Source organism: Photinus pyralis, unplaced genomic scaffold, assembly GCF_008802855.1.
Source record: "Photinus pyralis isolate 1611_PpyrPB1 unplaced genomic scaffold, Ppyr1.3 Ppyr1.4_LG3b, whole genome shotgun sequence".
NCBI classification, from domain to species: domain Eukaryota; kingdom Metazoa; phylum Arthropoda; class Insecta; order Coleoptera; family Lampyridae; genus Photinus; species Photinus pyralis.
Genome location: NW_022170510.1, coordinates 4,847,090 through 4,865,214, shown reverse-complemented (window position 1 = coordinate 4,865,214; position 18,125 = coordinate 4,847,090). Strand labels below are relative to the sequence as shown.

The following is an 18,125-nucleotide window of genomic DNA, read 5'->3' as shown; positions in this document are numbered from 1 at the left end:
ATTATTGATCTAGCAGCACTTGAGCTTTTGTTTTAATTAATTGAAAAATTAATTAAGTTGACATTTATACTATTCACCAAGCTGCTTCCAAGATGTTTATGCCCAAGAGGGTTGTAATATCAAATAGTAACATTGCTTAAAAGGTACAATCGAATTTACTGAATTCTTATATCTTTGTAGATTTATGGGTTACTACTGAACTTGCCGAACTTTACGAACAAGATGAGTACGAGAAGGTTTATGTACGGGAACTGGTACTACATCTACTATTTTTGATTATAACTACAACAAGTACGTACATATGTCAATAACAAGAAAATAATTCTCGCATTTCTAGTGGTGGCGGGTTCCGCAAGTCCATCAAATTACTATCACCATATGTATTTTCAAAACTTTTTTACCGAATCCCCGTTTAATAGTAGTACTGGGGTTAACATGACTTTCCATGATATATTTTTGATTGGAGACGTTTGGGCGGTAAGACTTTAGTCAATTTCACATTTTGCTAAGATTATCTGCATAGCTTCATTAAAGCAAATCTTCTGGACTATTTAGCATTAAGCTTTAGAGTTACGAACTTTTGCGTACACAGGTACCCATAATGCAAAACATCGTAGAAATTCAAATATTTTTTTCCTTCTAGTACTTAGATCAGGTGATGTTGAACTCTTTTTACTGGGACAAATGGTATGAGAATTTAGAGCCAGAATCGAACCGTCCAAAAGTCCCGAAGACAAAAATATACGACAATATTTTGTTGGGCGTGCCACGTTTGAGACAGGTAAGATAAGATAAGACATTTATTCGAGGAGAAGAAATAAATACATGCAATACAATACAATATTACAATCGTATGTAAATATACGGCTCCCGCACGAGATATTGTTATAATTGTTAAAGTTCTATAATGCCAAATAGTAAGCGCTTCTAACTATGCCTATTATATTGAAAACATGATATAACTACATTATCATAATTGTCATTGTCATCAAAATCGATAAATCGAGTATTGAGAAGCTACTATGCTTTTCAAAAAAAAAGGCGAGAACACATAAACGTACAAATAGGTAACCTAATGTTCAATTCTGCTGCATTAGAATTAGCGGGAGATTGTCCGATAGGCGGTACGAAGTTCGCTAGTAATAAATGAACCTCTATACAGTGTGTTAATTAATTTCATGCAGGTATTTCAGGGGGCGATGCTCGTCAAAATAAGAAAAAATGCAAATATATGCATGGCCTTCGTTTTCGTTATACCCTCGGTTATACCAGGTGACAAAGAAAATGCAACATCCTGTATATTACGACCAACTATTTTGATACTTTATTGTAGAGATTCTAAAAAATAATTGATCTATCAAATTTGAAACAATTATCCCAGATCATAAGAGAGAAAACGCAAAATACAAGAACAAAATTGAAACTTTTCCACCCTGTATAATAAAAATGGCGTCCTTTAGACCACGCACATGTTTGCATTTTTTTCTTATTTCTATGGGTGCTACCACCCCTTGAAATATCTGTATGGCATTAATTAACAACCTGTATTTTTACGTCTGTCCGTCCGAGGCCTTAACTACTTCTACAGTTTTCAAGATATGTAGTTCATTCTTTTTGCATTCGGTAGCTAATAGCTCTGGCACCTCAACCAAGAAAAAAATAACGATTAATGTGCTCATTCGCAAACTGCGCGATGTCAATTTTCATATTTACGGAGATTTTTTTTTAAATTTTAACCACAGATGCTTCTAGTAAAGACAAACATAGCGCATATTGTAACAACAAGACGTGCACAATTTATACTTGTTTTACATACTTAGGTATATGTAACACTCTGTATAGTTTCCTTAAACGAACTGTTGGAATTTTCTGTTGCCAATATAGCGGCCTATGGTAAATTTATGGATTTATGCAATAAAGTGGAATTTTTCAAGGCTCTGTCATAAATTTAAAATGAGTTAATTGTTTTTCTTTAGCTGAGAGTTGGTAATCGTACATGCGATTCAAATGCTATTCTAGAACGCATAACAAAGTGGTGCTATGGTTCTTTCTCATCTGGAAACGAAGACCGTACCGTTTCGGAGAAAAATAGGTATTTGAAATCTCTAAATGTGGTTCCTATTAATCATTTCCTGTTCCAGGAGAAAGGTCTACTCCAGCTCAACCGGTGGTCTGTCATATTATGGTTCAGTGTCAAGTTATCACACTGGAGGGTTTATAATAAAATTACTATCAGGAAATTCAAAGAATTACACGCACATTATTTTGCAAGATTTGAGAAAGGACCTATGGATCGATAGAGGGACTAGGGCTCTATTCCTCGAGTTTACCGTTTATAATGCGAATGTGAATTTATTTTGTATTGCAAAGTACGTATGTTATTTTTACCTACCTGCAAAATATTACACGTTTGACATTTGAAATTTGGTCCGAACAGAGCAGTTACCGAAAGGAAATACCTGCAATAGTACAACAGTGAGAATCAATCTTTTTAGAATGCAATATTTCTCGGCGACTGCTTCGTCTTTATACATTGTCGTAGTGAAACGCACATAGTCCAGTACACCTAAGTTTGAACAGAAACAAAATCCCTTAAAGCAAAAGCACTATGACTTGGGTTGCTTTTTAACTTTGTAAAAGTTCCTGCCCCTGCAGGGGCGACACCCTCCCAAAAACCACCCAAAAGGTACATTTTTTTAATTTTTGTAGGAATATCTTCTTCATTTTTAGTTTCTATGGAAGAATACTAGATAACAAACTTAAAGCTTATAAAATTCCCTTCAGAACGATGTAGATCAAGTTTTAATTCAAATAAGTCATTGTCATCCTACAAGGATTGAAATAGACAAAAATACGCATTTGTTAGGTATATCCTTATATCAATGCTAATTTTAAACTAAAAATCAAATCATTACAATTAAAATCATTAAATTATTATACCTATGATATGTAGTACCTGCACAATGGTAGTACTTACATTGTAAATGAAATTTTATTCTGGATGGTCCATGTAAACGAAATTAGATGTACTAGACTAATAACAATTCTCGTTGCATTAGGTGCACTAATCATATTTTTAGAGTTGTATTTGAAATGGCACCAACTGGTGGAGTTATACCATCTACCATGTTCCGTTCGGTAAAGTTAATACACTTTCTTCGACTTATGGATTTTGTAGTTGCGACATGCCAAGTTCTAGTCGCTGTATATTTAGGTTTTCTTGGTTTCTTGACAAGCAAGGAATATAAACTCATGGAGAATAAATATTTCCTTAATCCCTGGAGTTATATAAACCTATTCATGATATTGGTATGTACGCCTTCATATTAAATTCTATTCTAGTAATACGTTTTTTTTAAGACTGCGCTTGGTATGTATAGTAGTGCACTAGCAAGAATGCTTTTGTTTAATTTCGCTTCCAAAAAACTACATTCTACTGACAACTACGTTAATTTGGAATCAGCCAGCCTGGCTCAAGTGATCCAAGATGGCTTTGCAGGAGGACTTATATTCTTTGTGTACATGAAACTTTTTAAATATCTTAGAGTTAGTAAAATAATGGGACAACTGAATCTCACCTTCACTAAGGTAATCAATTTTAAATTTTACTTAAAACTGTTATCCTATTTATTGTCGTAATCAATTTATTTTTGTACCTACAAGGAATCAAGATCATGCCAGACATTTTGGGTACCTAATGTTGGTTGATGTGAGCTTCTTAAAAAGGTCGCACGTCTTAAATGTTACACCCCAAAGGGCCAGCTGTAAAAGCACAACTTGGTGATTTGCCTTTGCTTCACGAGAATAAGCAACAATGTTAGCGGCACTGCATCCCACATTTGGTGCTTATAGATGACGATCTTAGCCTACTCCATTATTAGTACAATTGTATTTTACACCTCTGTCGACAAATATGAAACAACAATATTTGGTTTTATGGTCTGACCGAATATGTCAACAGTTAATGGTTACCAAATTCCAATTTCCTATACCCATGCTTCATTGCTTCATTTTTCGGGCATGTCATAGACAGTCATCTGGTGGTTAAGAATCTAAGTTTTCGACCACCCACCCCTTGCGCTTTCCCCGTACCACCCCCCAAAACGCCCGAAATTTGTTTGGTTTCTTAGCTTTTCACTCATATCTTTTTAATGGTTCACTTTAGAAAAGAATATTGTTATTCGAAATTATAGACCATAAAATTCTATACAACTTTGATATACCGGGTGGTGTGTGCACGGTAAGTAGGAACATGGGAAATTAGTTTTATGCAATATCCTGCTCTCTGTACATTTTACAGAAAAAACTGTAGTTTCAAGCTGTTCAGAATTAAAATGTGCATACAAAACTGTTTTTACATGTTTTTTTGCGCGATCGGTCGTTTCTGACCGATGTCCGATACCATGGGTATAGGAAAGAACACGTTCTTCAAAAACCTGAAGCAATAGAGAGCAATGTGTTTGAAGATATGCTTTCGTTTTTCTTAACACATTCCAATTACAATTTTATTCTGTAAAGAATCTTCGACATACCATTCTGCCACCGGCGAATACCTCGCTCATAAAGTCATAAAGGAAGTGCAAAGCTAGCAAACTACATCAGACACATGCACAATTTTATGAAATTATTAATTTCAATTTTGACAAATAAACTGGTTACCTAGTAATGTACACCATACCACTTCGATAATATTCTGCTCGTTAATTTCTTGGTGCATATTTATATTGGTCGCATAATTTTAATTTCGATCGCGCAAAAAATGTTATAAGCACGTCGAACGTTAAGGGTTACCGTTTTCAGACAATAATTGGAGTCGTCGCTTCGCTCCTTCTCCAAACAATTGTCTTCGAACGGTAAAAATCCCTTACCGTTCTCCATACTTAATATACTATTATTAAGCTTTTGGTATACCCGCAAATTTCATGGCTATTGCTACTAATAACATAAATTAATGTTGACAATTCAAGTATGTACACAACAAATTTCGTGGAATTCTCTCCATTTTCGTTGTCCGGCCAAGAATTGCAGTGGAACTTTTTTTTCGAATTTTCAAAAACTAATTCCAGATTAGTCATTTGCATGTTCAAAAACCCCCAGATACCAAATTTCGTCGAAATCAGAATTTTTTTCGCGCCCCTAAGGGAGGGGTGCGCTCTTTCGTGGCAGGAATTTTGAAAAATTGTTCCCAAAATCGGATAGGGCATACCCGAAAACCTATTCAAAGACGTGCCACCCATCTTTGTAACTGTTATGGTTGCTGAGAAAAAAATTAAAGAAGAAATCCAAATTTCACCGCTTCTTTGGGGGTGGCTCACAAACGAAACACGCTGGACCCTCGGTTTATTTGGAAAAAGTGCTTGTCTTGATCCCCTCTATCACCCATTTTTTTTTCATATGGCCATGTAACACTCTGTATATGATCTAAGATCCACGCATAATAAAAGAGCCACAATGGCCGACTTCCGTCCAGGGGGTAAACACCAGGGGAAGTAATTGTACAGAATGGAGGAAGTTATGAGGAAGTACAGGGAAGTACGGGGAAGTTCGGGGAAGTACTGGAAGTCCAGGGCAGTACCGGGAAGTTCGAGGAAGTATATGGGAAGTAACGAGGAAGTACTCATTTGTTGTTATTAACCTTTTTTCCACTTGTAAAGCAGGCTTTCTCGCCAGTTGTTCATAGTAGTTAATAATGTGGTCATTATTAACCAGTAGTCAATAATGGGAACTGTCACGCTGTCACTTTTAGAAATCACAACCCGAAATTTCGCTCAATAAACGTTCAGATAAGTTCTCTAAAATGAATAATTGCCACCATCCGCCATTTCAAGAGGAATTACATACTTACAATTATCACATTTTGAACAAATTCGAACGAAATTACTCTTTGAAAATATTTCAATAACAGAAGAAAATACGGCCTTCTTGACTGTTACTTCCACCCACGTAATTGACATGTTAAATTAATGAACCAAAAATTCTGTTCAACCGTTCATTTTTTAAGTTGCAAGATTCGATGGGATAAATTCAATAGGTGTAGAAAAAAAATTGCAAAATGGCGGATTTCCAGATATTGACATCAACTTCCTTATTTTACATGGACGCCATATTTGACTTTTACGTCACTCGATAGAGACAAAAATATAAAACCAGCGAGCGAGACAACTAACGAACGAATTTGGTTTCAATCACAATCGACCATGGAATTATTGCCATAAGAAATACATTGTAAAATTCGAGGAAAAATGCAAGGTTAATTCCCAAATGAAATACTAAGTGTTTAGTATCACTGGTTTTGAAATTTTTTCTCTATGGAGTGACTTAAAAATTCAATATGGCGTCCATTCAAAACAAGGATAAGTTGATGTCAATATGTCGAAAACCGCCATTTTGAAAAAAAAATTTCTATTGAATATCCATTGAATTTATCCGATCGAATCTTGCTACTTTTATTTGAAACGATTTTCACATTTTTCCAATTATCTACTACGAAACGAATTATTATTTTCAAAATATCGCATCGGAATATGCATCAACATCAAAGACTACACGTAAACTTTGCCAGTTTAACCGAATTTGTAAGTATGTATAATAATAACAAAGATAGCCAATTGTATCCTACTCAATTTAAGACACCACGATAGAGAAGTCTATTACGCACCTTACATCCCTCGACGAAATTACATTGCATGCAAACTCCTGTTCGCATTTTAAAAAACTTCACTGTATATAATATAAGGTTACTACACTACAGATGCTTATTGCTTAACTCCTCTTTTTTTTGCTCGTTGATCTCCTCCTTAACAAACTTCTGGCGCGCGATTTAAACTAACTATATATACACAGTGATGTAAAAGAACCATTCGTTTGACATTTATGTATATCCTAAACTTTAGCTCAAATGTAGGAAACTCGGTACTGTGTCAGTGTTTCAGACTTTCCAAAACCACAATTATCAATGATTGCTATAACCCAACTACTACTAACATTAGACTTGGAGTCTGTTCTACACGTACACAATCCTACACGATATTTCTCCTTGCTAGTTTCGTAGTGTTCTATTTGTTGAGAGAGCCTTTCAGATGCTTACCGCCCTGAACTTCTACACTTTCACTCCAAATTTTGTACGAATTGCTAGATGTTGTAATGCTCCTACGCATTAAACTACGCATTTCACTTATTGTGTAATTGTGCATGTGTATGTATAATTTTCTTAGCTACTCACTTTCAGTGTCTACCAGAAATTATTTCATTTGGGCTAATTTTTGCAATAATTTTTGCTGCGTTTGGAATATTTGCACATTTGGCATTTGGTAACAAAGTGAGTATTTACAAAATATAATTACTTTGCGCTTAAATTATTGTTCCAGATTGCCGAGTACCACAATGTTGGAGTTTCAATGTTCACATTAATGCGTACTGTGTTAGGAGATTTCGACTATGCACAACTACAGGCCGCCAATCAGTATGTCGCTCCAGTTTTCTATCTTGTTTACGTGTTTGTGATTATTATCATTATTCTGGTATGCAGCAACTGATGAGTAGTTGTCACAGCTACATCATTTATTTTAGAACATGTTTTTGGCACTTATTAACGATACGTACGCTGATGTCAACACGCAAACTCTGTATGCTTCAAAACGTATAACTGATTATGAAGCTCCCAAAATAACGTGTTCCATTGCACAAATAATGAAACATATTCTCCGCATTTGCAAGCGCTGCAGGAAAAAGGCTAGTAAAGAACCTGTTAAAGAAATTTCAGCCAGAGGTGCTTATGAGAAAACCACCGAAGAATTGCGCTACGCTTTGTTACGGTAAATTTTCATCAGACAAACATTTTTTTATTAATCATGGAAGACAGATGCGGATTTAAGCTTGTGGAGACTGATATGTTTTTTGAGCGTTTCAATGTTGATCCAACATCATCAATTGGACAATTCGATGCAACTAAACTAATGGCAGATTTGAAAGGAAAACCGTATGATCTGAGCAGTAAGTACCTACGTATGTATTAACGTTAAACACTAAAAACAATTTTTTGTAGGGGATAAGGCAGTTAAAGCCGCAATAATTGGCGTTGAGGACATTGAAAGGTATGAGGCAATTACTTACATTTTCTTCCCAACTAAAGTTCCTTTTACACTGAATTTGCGCAGGAAGCGTCATAATTTGCACAAACTTTTAAATTGTTTTAAAGAAATTACTAAATCTAAACCCCCCAGATACGTACTTCGGTTCGGTCCAAATTCTGGTCCCATCTGCGAAACAACTAACGGAGCTTTGAACAATTTTTATGTGTTGGACATTTATGGTGGGTTTATACTAGGGATGTAACGGAGCTTCGGTTCCGACCGAAAGAGCGGAACTTCCGATTGATTTTGCAGTTTCGATTCCGATTTCGGTTCCGACAAATTTTAATCGGATGTTATATCGGAGGTTTATGGACAGGGTCGGTGCGGCCACAATCAGTGCGTTAGCGTAAAAATACCTTTATACTTGTCGCGCAGGGACCTTCCTCGCCTCGTGCCTTCTCTGTTGATTACCTTTTCACTTGTTGTGTTCCTTGAGTATTTGAGTATAATTTGCTTCTTTTCGAGTCACTTAATTTGTTATTTACATATTAGTATTGTAGTTTAAGATGTGACATGTCTCTTCTTTATGGTTCCGATTCCTATTCCGGTTCTGATTCCGATTTGGGTTCCGATAAACCAAATTTAAAAACTCCGCTTCCGAATTCGGTTCAGATATAACCACTTCGGTTACATCCCTAATTTATACTAACAATCATTATCATTAAATAGTTCACTATCAAAAATCATAGCTAATAGTAAACACAGGTTTATTGAGCGTTGCTAACCCAACGAAACCTTCCTGAGCTTAGTCATTGAATAAAAAATTAAGTTTATTCAATGCCTTAGTCAAATAATGATAATAATGATTGTATAAAGTATAAACCATTGAAATAAAAGACTACAGTGAAGCCAAGCAAACAAGTCCGTCAAGAAGGCGATGGTCTGGTGTCGCTGTATTTTAGAAGTACAGTCTGTGGGAATAGTGTTTGGCGGTAAATTTAAACTTGTTGTATTTTGCATTTATTTTATGTGGCTACATTTGGAAACTGGAGAAAAAAATTTAGTACAAGAATTACAAACCAAAATATCAAAATAGTTATTACTATAGGTAATCAAGAATGCCCTAGCAGTGTGTATTTAAAACAAATTAAACAAGATCCTCTTCACTGATTTCAGGACCTTCGTCTGATGTACCAGTGTTTACGTGAAATATCTGCTGTGAGCTGTATGGAAGGAGCTTCATCTAACAATCCTTGGCGTTGAAACATGTCTTCTTCCAATCTCTTAAGGTGGTTTATGTTGTCTCCCGACTTACTTTTCGATTTGATGATGAGATGTGCATTTTCAATTCATTCCAATTTATTTCGTCCTGCTTCGTTTTATATACACCAGTGTCATCTTCTGCTAGCAAGCACTCCACATACAATGGATGGATGTAGGTTTCGTCTAAAAATGTGATCGGGTTCATGTTTTTCCCTAAAGCATCGTTTTCTTTCATTCTTCGTTCCATTATACCTAATTTTCGCTTATTGCGACATTTTTTGTATTTACAGCCGCTTTAGTGTAACGTTATCTCCACTGTAGCCAGTTTTATCCTTAATTTTATTAACTAAATTATTGATCTTGATTATTTTCTGGGTCATGTAAATTTCATTCTTCAAGACACCTCTCAGAATTATCCAATCTTATTTTGTAGGAAGTCACACTTCGTCGCTTCTTTGAAGGAAATTTCCATGTCCTATCATCCGCAAGTTTGGCTTCGATCTACAGGATAACAATTTGTAAAAGTATCTATCTATTTATTTCAGAGGAATACACAATTACCTAATCTTGGTTATGAATTTTGTTGATTTGCGTCGCAGGTCGCAGGGGCAGCTAGCTCTGTACCCTTTCCCAAAGGAAATATCTTACACATTGGCAGCTTTCTCTTTGTCGAAGAATTTCATGACCCTTTTAATAACATTTGTGACTTCGGAATGCACAGGTTTGTTTCTCTTTTCTTGCCGTACGGATAAAATTGGTGCAACAAGCGGATTTTATAAACATTTCCTCTATAAATGTGTCACTGTCACATTTTTTACGGACTGTACACGCCTGCGTAGTCGGTATTGGCTTAACGTTTTCCCGCCACAATTAGTTCGCATATTTTCCGAGAGACTTGTTTGCATGGTGGAGCTGTATGGAAGGAGTTTATGTATTATTGGCTAGGATCCTGTAGGCTTCTTAATATGGCGGACGATCATACGCGCAGCGAGTGGTGTACCTACATATACATTTAATATATTTATTTTTTACGGGTAATACTTAAATTACATACATTTTACCTAGTACAAACAGATTCATCACTTTCTATAAACGAAATCCATTTATAGCACCATTCATTGTCTAAACTCTAAAGGATACTATCGCTACGGCAATGGATCTATATGACAACCTATAAAATGAATAAAATTAAGTATCATTAAAGAAAACCATTTTAAAAATATAACATAGTCGCCACCTGTGAAATGTACCTAAATTTCGTTTCATGTGTAGCTTTTGATTTTGATACATTACGCGAACAGCTGATCATTATCGAGGTCCGTGTAGTGTGCTTCACACCCACAGAGTTGTAAACTCTGTGTTCACACCTTGCATCAGCACGTTTTCGAGAGCAATATTTGTGAAGAACATTTCTAGGATTGTAAATAGGTACCTATTACTGTCACAGATCTGTGTTACTGTTAGTGGTATTCATTCTATTATTCACGCTGCACTGTAGTATACGGGACTCCTTTTACAAAAGTGCCGAAACGAGTTCACAACCATCCCGTCCCATCCTTTAGGTTACTTGAATGATTGTTTTTTTTAACTTTTATTTACGGTTTGGCTCACCTGCGCGGGTTGATAGTACTATTCGATTACTTATATCAAAGAGTATCCTCTTTGCTTATATCTCGTTTCCTCTCGATTGGTGGCATTTTCAACTTCTTCAATCGCTCTGGTTCCGTAGGTATAGGCATTGTTTAAATACTTTTAAACAATAGTATAGGTGGGAAAGTTTACTCGAAACGACTTTAGAATTGTAGAGAACTCCGGCCTCACTATGAGTATAAAGGTGATGACTTTTTGTCACGCATCGTGATCGATCGACGGAGCCCGATGTGATACGCGTGTTGGTTGCTTATGCTGTAGATTTTAATTTTAACGTTTAGGCTATCATTACTTTTGTCAATGAGAGTACATACCTGTGCACTAAACGTAAAGCACAGATTTTAGTATATTTATATTAGGTAAATGTATGGCTAATGTCGCCTTTTTAGCGCATTTCCACAAAAATAAAAAAAAATGCGCTATTGTGGCCACTTTCCGTCCGTCCGTCCGTCCGTCCGTCCGCTAAATTTGCGACGCTACTAGTTCTTTATCTTAAGAGCTATTGTTCTACTTTTTTCGCTATTTGGTTCGTTATGGTGTCGAGTCTTGTACCAAGGAAGGAATTTTTTCTGTACCGCTTACAAAAAAAGTTATTGTAAAAAAAACAAAAAACCGTTTTTTACATGTTCCATAATTTTACACTTTTGCCGTTTATTAACGATCCTAGAGATCGTTTATAATTTTGCATTGCTATCTGTCGTCTGCATGCTGGTCTGTCCGTCTGTTCCTTTGTCTGTCTGTCCATCCATCTGTCCGTGTGAATGATAACTTTGTTTAGAAATGTTCGATCGCTTTTACATCTCCGTTAGTTATGAACTGAATTGCATGAAATTCAATATGGGCATAGCTTTAGCCATATAATACGCAATGCCAAAAGTTGAATCGAATCGATTCAAAATTCACAGTGCCCTTTTCGCATCTCGACCATTTATAAACCGAATTGCAAACTTTTTTAATTATAAAAGTATTTGAATGAAATTTGATACATAGGCACTTGGAATAAAGGAAAATCAAACGCCAATTTCAAAATTTGGTTTTGCGCATGCGCAGTGCCAACTTTTTTATTTGCGAAAGAATTTACACGAAATTTGATACATAGGCACTTGGGATAAAGGAAAATCAAACGCCAATTTCAAAATTTGGTTTTGCGCATGCGCAGTGCCAACTTTTTTATTTATGGAAGAATTTAAAGGAAATTTGATACATAGGCACTTGGGATAAAGGAAAATCAAACGCCAATTTCAAAATTTGGTTTTGCGCATGCGCAGTGCAAACTTTTTTATTTATGGAAGAATTTAAACGAAATTTGATACATAGGCACTTGGGATAAAGGAAAATCAAACGCCAATTTCAAAATTTGGTTTTGCGCATGGGCAGTGCCAACTTTTTTATTTATGGAAGAATTTAAACGAAATTTGATACATAGGCACTTGGGATAAAGGAAAATCAAACGCCAATTTCAAAATTTGGTTTTGCGCATGCGCAGTGCCAACTATTTTATTTATGGAAGAATTTAAATGAAATTTGATACATAGGAAAATCTAACATTAGTTTTAAAATTTAGGTTTACGCATGCGCAGTTCCAACTTTCTTATTTAGAAAAGCATTGAAATGAAATTCTTCTCATAAACTGAAATTGAAGTAACACGTCAAAAATGGATTGTCCATGTGCAACGCTATCTTTCATATTTGTGGCCGGATTTTTACGATTTTAACAGAAGTTGCATCTTATAAATGGGAAATGAATGCAAGTGGAAATGCGCTTTATGTAAATCGTTTACGATTACTTTTTAACTTGTTTTTATTTAGTCGATTATAAGCGACTAAGTGAAATTCCTCGAAAAAGATGACGTTTGCCTTGTCAAATACGAGCGCAAGTGCCTACTTTGGATATCGATTATTATTATTATTATTATTATCGATACAAAATTATATTGCGCATGTAGACGGAGTTATGGCTGTTTAGGTGACGTCATGCGGTGATTTTCAAATTATTATGTCGGTATTATCAGTGTAGATTTTGGTGCTTTTTTTGGAATTTCTGAATTAGTTTCAATAAAATGTTTGATACTCAATAGAAGACTTTCAGTTGCAAATTTGGCGCGAGATACAGAACAAAAAAAACAACCAACATTTGAAATTTTTATAATGAAAATTAACTATAAGTACGTACTAAAAGTAGCATTAACCCGCAGATCTCATCAAGTCATAATCAACAAGTTGAATAATCAGTATTAACGAACGGTTATTCCTCTATTTTTACCACTCGCACGTTAGTAAGGAAGGTATTGCATTGGGGTATGTCTGTGCTGTAAGTGTAAAATCACTATAGACTCATAGTCAGTAGCGTTATAGAATAGCAAAACCAGGAAAGAAAAGAACAGTTACGAAATAACTCCCTTCGGCGATACGGAAATATAATTCAGTTTGGCGTTACCGTATTTGAGCAACCCACGTACTAAATTTTTGATGATTCTTGTTTGTTATGATCCAGATAATTTTCTCCTGGTGCATTTGCAGGTGTAACTAAATAGCACCTCATTAAGAAGAAGTAATATGATATAAATTACGGACATCTCGGCTCGCAAGATTTCCGACAACCATTAAGAAACAAAGCCTCTTAGAAATTAAACAACGCAGGAATAAATGCACGTTCCTTGCACTGCTGTTGACCAATTTATGCTTTCAAATTCTATCAAAACTACAATCCATCTGAAAAATAATTTCGAGCCTTTACATTCTGACAACCGGTAAATTTCGATAACACGCAATGTTAAATTACGTAACACCCGAATAATGTCTAAACTTCCTATTTTATTTTACCTATTTCTGCGAAAAGATCACAAATTCAAATGCAAATTTACAGCGACTGTTACAAGTTTTTCAGACGTTCTGATATACGCTTTAGTTCTAAGTCGAGTACATCCAATTACCCAATTTACATTTATCTAGTTTTCGTCAGACGTTTCAGTTGCTATAAATCGAGTCACCATAAAAGCAGTTCGTGTTTTTAAGTGACGGGCATTTATTAGTAGTGAACAACAAATTGGACTCAATTTTTATTCTATTTCTAGAATCTTCTTCTGTTTCTTTAGTCTATTTTTCAGAAACTTGTCTTTGAGTTCCGGATATATGAAATGATTAAAAACGTACGGAAATTGGACGTACTTATTTTTAATATCCCGTTTCTTGTATAACCTCACCAAAAAGTGGCGAAAAATCCCTGTAAAATAAAGATGACGGTGATCCTTTTATTAAAGAAAAACGCTTTATTTAGTCACGTTAGAAAAGCTTACCATACCTTCGATAACAATTCAGAAAAAGTTTTACGCTACCTTATATAGGTCTGAGTAAAAGCCTTACCTAGATTTATAAAATTAATCGCCGTAGCAATTTAGTATCTACACACTTCGTTAAAAAACGTTTCTGTGTAAAAGCTGCTTAAAATTTAAACCTTGCATTACTCTGGTTACTCTGTCTTCACATGAAAACTGGCACCATATCATATACTCGAGATTGTGTTTATTTACAAGAAAGGAATTCTCTTGGGTTCAGTAGATAAACCTTCGTGTTGTATGCATGCTTGAACATATTGTTTCTCAAAACTGATTTTTGTCCTGTACTGGTATAACGCAATAACACGCGCCTTCTTCAAAAGGTGTTATTTGAGACTCAATCCGCCGAAATAGTGGCAGGTGACGGTCATGTCCTCGATTTTCCTTTGCCTGCATGCTTTTGCACGATAAAACTTTACCCCTGTGCTGCCAATCGACTTTCGGTTTTCGCTATTTCATTATATTAGATTATATTGTATATACAGTGCGTTCTAGATAAGAGGACCACCTCAATGTCTCTTTTATTTTGCGAGATACGAAAAATTTGTCAAATATACTTTTATTCGTAACGTTACGATCTATTCGATCATTAAAACTTCCGGTATCACTACCGGTTTAACCGGATGCAACTTTTTATTTTCAAATGCAATGCCTGTGTTTTTTAAGATATTTGAAAAGAGCACAACATAAAATATGCATATGGTTGATTTCTAACAAAATTAAAAAATTCGTAATTCAATATTTAGAAAATTTAGGTATGAAATCTACCATGCCGTGTGCTGTCAGGATGCGCGTAACTGTTGTGTTACACAAGTGGAAACGACACATTGAACAAATTTATGTAGGTCTTTTCTATGTGATATGCCACACTACATGTTAGATTTTAAATATGCATATTTTATCTCGAACGCACTGCATTTTGTATATCCTGTAAATAATAATTGAACAAGTTATCTAAATAAATAAATAAAAATGTAGGTAGATCCAAAATGATGACATTGTGGTATTTTTAGTGACATTGGTTCTATATCCTTCTTCCATGTGCAATAAACATATTGTGCTCTATGTAATATTCTTCCTCGCCATTCGCACCGGTCACTGTACACATTCGGTCAGCATGATCTGCAAGGAACTGCTTTTTCAAGTGATTTGGGATGCAATCATAATACGGAAGTATTGAAACAAAGAAACCTAAAATCGGTTACTGTGATTCGTTAAGAGGGTAGATAGTTATTGTGTTACTTTCTATTTCCGACCTACTGTAATTGTCAAATCGAACTGGATTTACTTCACAATGAATGTCTTCAAATCCTGTATCACGAAGAATGCTAGTCAGCTCTTGTTGGGGGTCCTCTGAGTTGTGAAACGGCGCATATCTGCGGTACGGGATATATGGGGAATATACTTCAATATTACGAACTTCGTTATATATGTCAGTCATCTTAGATTTGGCGATGTACGTCACAAGAAAACTTCCGTTGGGTTTTAACATTTTTAAAATGTTGGAAAATAGTGACCTGTAAAAATATACGTACCGATTATTAGTAAGTGATCCGTCAAAGAAAGCTTACCATTGATCGAGTATCCACTGGAGTGTCATGAAAGAAAATATGTAATCGAAGCGCGCTGCAAAATCATCGGGAACAGATTGTGCTACGTTGGCCAACTTAAAGTTAATTTGATCATTTGCGTAAGTGTTTTGAGCATGCTCTATCATAGGAACAGTAATATCAACTCCAATTATTTCATCGATCTCTTGCTTTATGTAGGGTAGGATAATATCATGCGTGATTCTGCCTTGACCGCACCCGATATCTAACGCCGATTTATTTTTGTTGTTTCCATGGCGAATTTTAGGAAGGTATGTATTTAATATCCTTCTGTAATATTCTATTTTGTTGGGAGTGGCATGCGTTGTATATAGATCAGGTTTATTCATCCTTTCTTGATGTGAAGATGTTGCCAGATCGAAGCTATCCTAAAACAAGTTAAAAAGTAATCCTAAACGATTTACATAAAGCGCATTTCCACTTGCATTCATTTCCCATTAATTGTAAGATGCAACTTCTGTTAAAATCGTAAAAATCCGGCCACAAATATGAAAGATAGCGTTGCACATGGGCAATCCATTTTTGACGTGTTACTTCAATTTCAGTTTATGAGAAGAATTTCATTTCAATGCTTTTCTAAATAAGAAAGTTGAAACTGCGCATGCGCAAACCTAAATTTTGAAACTAATGTTAGATTTTCCTTTGTTCCAAGCGCCTAAGTATCAAATTTCACTTAAATGCTTCCATAGATAAAAAAAGTTGGCACTGCGCATGCGCAAAACCAAATTTTGAAATTGGCGTTTGATTTTCCTTTATCCCAAGTGCTTATGTATCAAATTTCGTTTAAATTCTTCCATAAATAAAAAAGTTGGCACTGCGCATGCGCAAAACCAAATTTTGAAATTGGAGTTTGATTTTCCTTTATCCCAAGTGCCTATGTATCAAATTTCGTTTAAATTCTTCCATAAATAAAAAAGTTGGCACTGCGCATGCGCAAAACCAAATTTGAAATTGGCGTTTGATTTTCCTTTATCCCAAGTGCCTATGTATCAAATTTCGTTTAAATTCTTCCATAAATAAAAAAGTTGGCACTGCGCATGCACAAAACCAAATTTTGAAATTGGCGTTTGATTTTCCTTTATTCGAAGTGCCTATGTATCAAATTTCGTTTAAATTCTTCCATAAATAAAAAAGTTGCCACTGCGCATGCGCAAAACCAAATTTTGAAATTGGCGTTTGATTTTCGTTTATTACAAGTGCCTATGTATCAAATTTCATTCAAATACTTTTATAAGTAAAAAAGTTTGCAATTCGGTTTATAAATGGTCGAGATGCGAAAAGGGCAATGTGAATTTTGAATCGATTCGATTCAACTTTTGGCATTGCGTATTATATGGCTAAATCTATGCCCATATTGAATTTCATGCAATTCAGTTCATAACTCACGGAGATGTAAAGCGATCGAACATTTCTAAACAAAGTTATCGTTCACACGGACAGATAGATGGACAGACAGACAAAGGAACAGACGGACAGACCAACCGGCAGGCGACAGATAGCAATGCAAAATTATAAACGATCTCTAGGATCGTTAATAACGGCAAAAGTGTAAAATTATGGAACATGTAAAAAAACGGTTTTTTGTTTTTTTTACAATAACTTTTTTTGTAAGCGGTACAGAAAAAATTCCTTCCTTGGTACAAGACTTGACACCATAACGAACCAAATAGCGAAAAAAGTAGAACAATAGCTCTTAAGATAAAGAACTAGTAGCGTCGCAAAACGAGCAGACGGACGGACGGACGGACAGCCGGACGGACGGACGGACAGCCGGACGGACGGACGGACGGACAAAGTGGCCACAATAGCGCATTTTTTTTTATTTTTGTGGAAATGCCCTAAGAATGACTAATGTACTAAGCTCAAAAATTGAAAATCGTAACGGCAACAAACGAACCTATTATGATTATTATCTAGAAAGAATGTACCAAAAAATCTTTCCTATGTGTGATCCACTAGTGGGAAAGAAATAATTAGGCGTGATGTGTATGACGTACTTTTGCAGTATTATATCAAATTCTGCCCTGGTATTTCATGGATTTGTAAGAAGTAAAACATTTTAAAGACAATTTACTTCCAGTATATTTTACACAGTGGAAAATTTGGCATTTTATTCCTGTGCATAAATAATATCTTGATCGTTACTTTCGAGAATCTGAAGCCGATTTGCTTGTATTCGTAATTTATACGGACGA

General features: G+C 35.3%; 2 protein-coding genes across 3 annotated transcripts; one reads left to right on the top strand and one right to left on the bottom strand.

Moving 5' to 3' along the window:
- The first annotated feature begins 28 nt into the window (after window positions 1–28).
- On the top strand, window positions 29–8,418 carry LOC116167031 (polycystic kidney disease 2-like 2 protein). The gene is made up of 14 exons (XM_031482268.1): window positions 29–126; window positions 181–291; window positions 338–477; window positions 644–781; window positions 1,977–2,092; window positions 2,142–2,369; window positions 3,081–3,309; window positions 3,361–3,588; window positions 7,229–7,318; window positions 7,368–7,520; window positions 7,570–7,814; window positions 7,862–7,992; window positions 8,045–8,330; window positions 8,385–8,418. Exons 1-14 carry the CDS (start codon window positions 93–95, stop codon window positions 8,416–8,418), a joined length of 2,163 nt encoding a protein of 720 aa, XP_031338128.1. The 5' UTR covers window positions 29–92.
- A 6,445-nt stretch (window positions 8,419–14,863) lies between these two features.
- LOC116166824 (juvenile hormone acid O-methyltransferase-like) lies at window positions 14,864–16,293 on the bottom strand. Of its 2 annotated transcripts, none has more exons than XM_031481983.1 (3): window positions 15,892–16,293; window positions 15,563–15,837; window positions 14,864–15,511 (listed from the first exon to the last, which is right to left on the bottom strand). In XM_031481983.1, exons 1-3 carry the CDS (start codon window positions 16,257–16,259, stop codon window positions 15,345–15,347), a joined length of 810 nt encoding a protein of 269 aa, XP_031337843.1. In that variant the 5' UTR covers window positions 16,260–16,293; the 3' UTR covers window positions 14,864–15,344. The 2 variants fall into 2 exon arrangements, with proteins under 2 accessions (XP_031337843.1, XP_031337844.1); XM_031481984.1 differs by having other exon boundaries at window positions 14,864–15,442; window positions 15,581–15,837.
- Between the last annotated feature and the right edge of the window lie 1,832 nt (window positions 16,294–18,125).

Coding starts and splice junctions, on each gene's coding strand:
- LOC116167031 (XM_031482268.1), top strand. CDS start 93: ATGTTTATGCCCAAGAGGGTTGTAATATCAAATA. Junction 2,093..2,141: donor ACCGTTTCGGAGAAAAATAG/GTATTTGAAATC, acceptor TTCCTGTTCCAG/GAGAAAGGTCTACTCCAGCT. Junction 3,589..7,228: donor TGAATCTCACCTTCACTAAG/GTAATCAATTTT, acceptor ACTCACTTTCAG/TGTCTACCAGAAATTATTTC.
- LOC116166824 (XM_031481983.1), bottom strand. CDS start 16,259: ATGAATAAACCTGATCTATATACAACGCATGCCACTCCCAACAAAATA. Junction 15,838..15,891: donor CAGTGGATACTCGATCAATG/GTAAGCTTTCTT, acceptor ATATTTTTACAG/GTCACTATTTTCCAACATTT. Junction 15,512..15,562: donor CAGTAGGTCGGAAATAGAAA/GTAACACAATAA, acceptor AACCGATTTTAG/GTTTCTTTGTTTCAATACTT.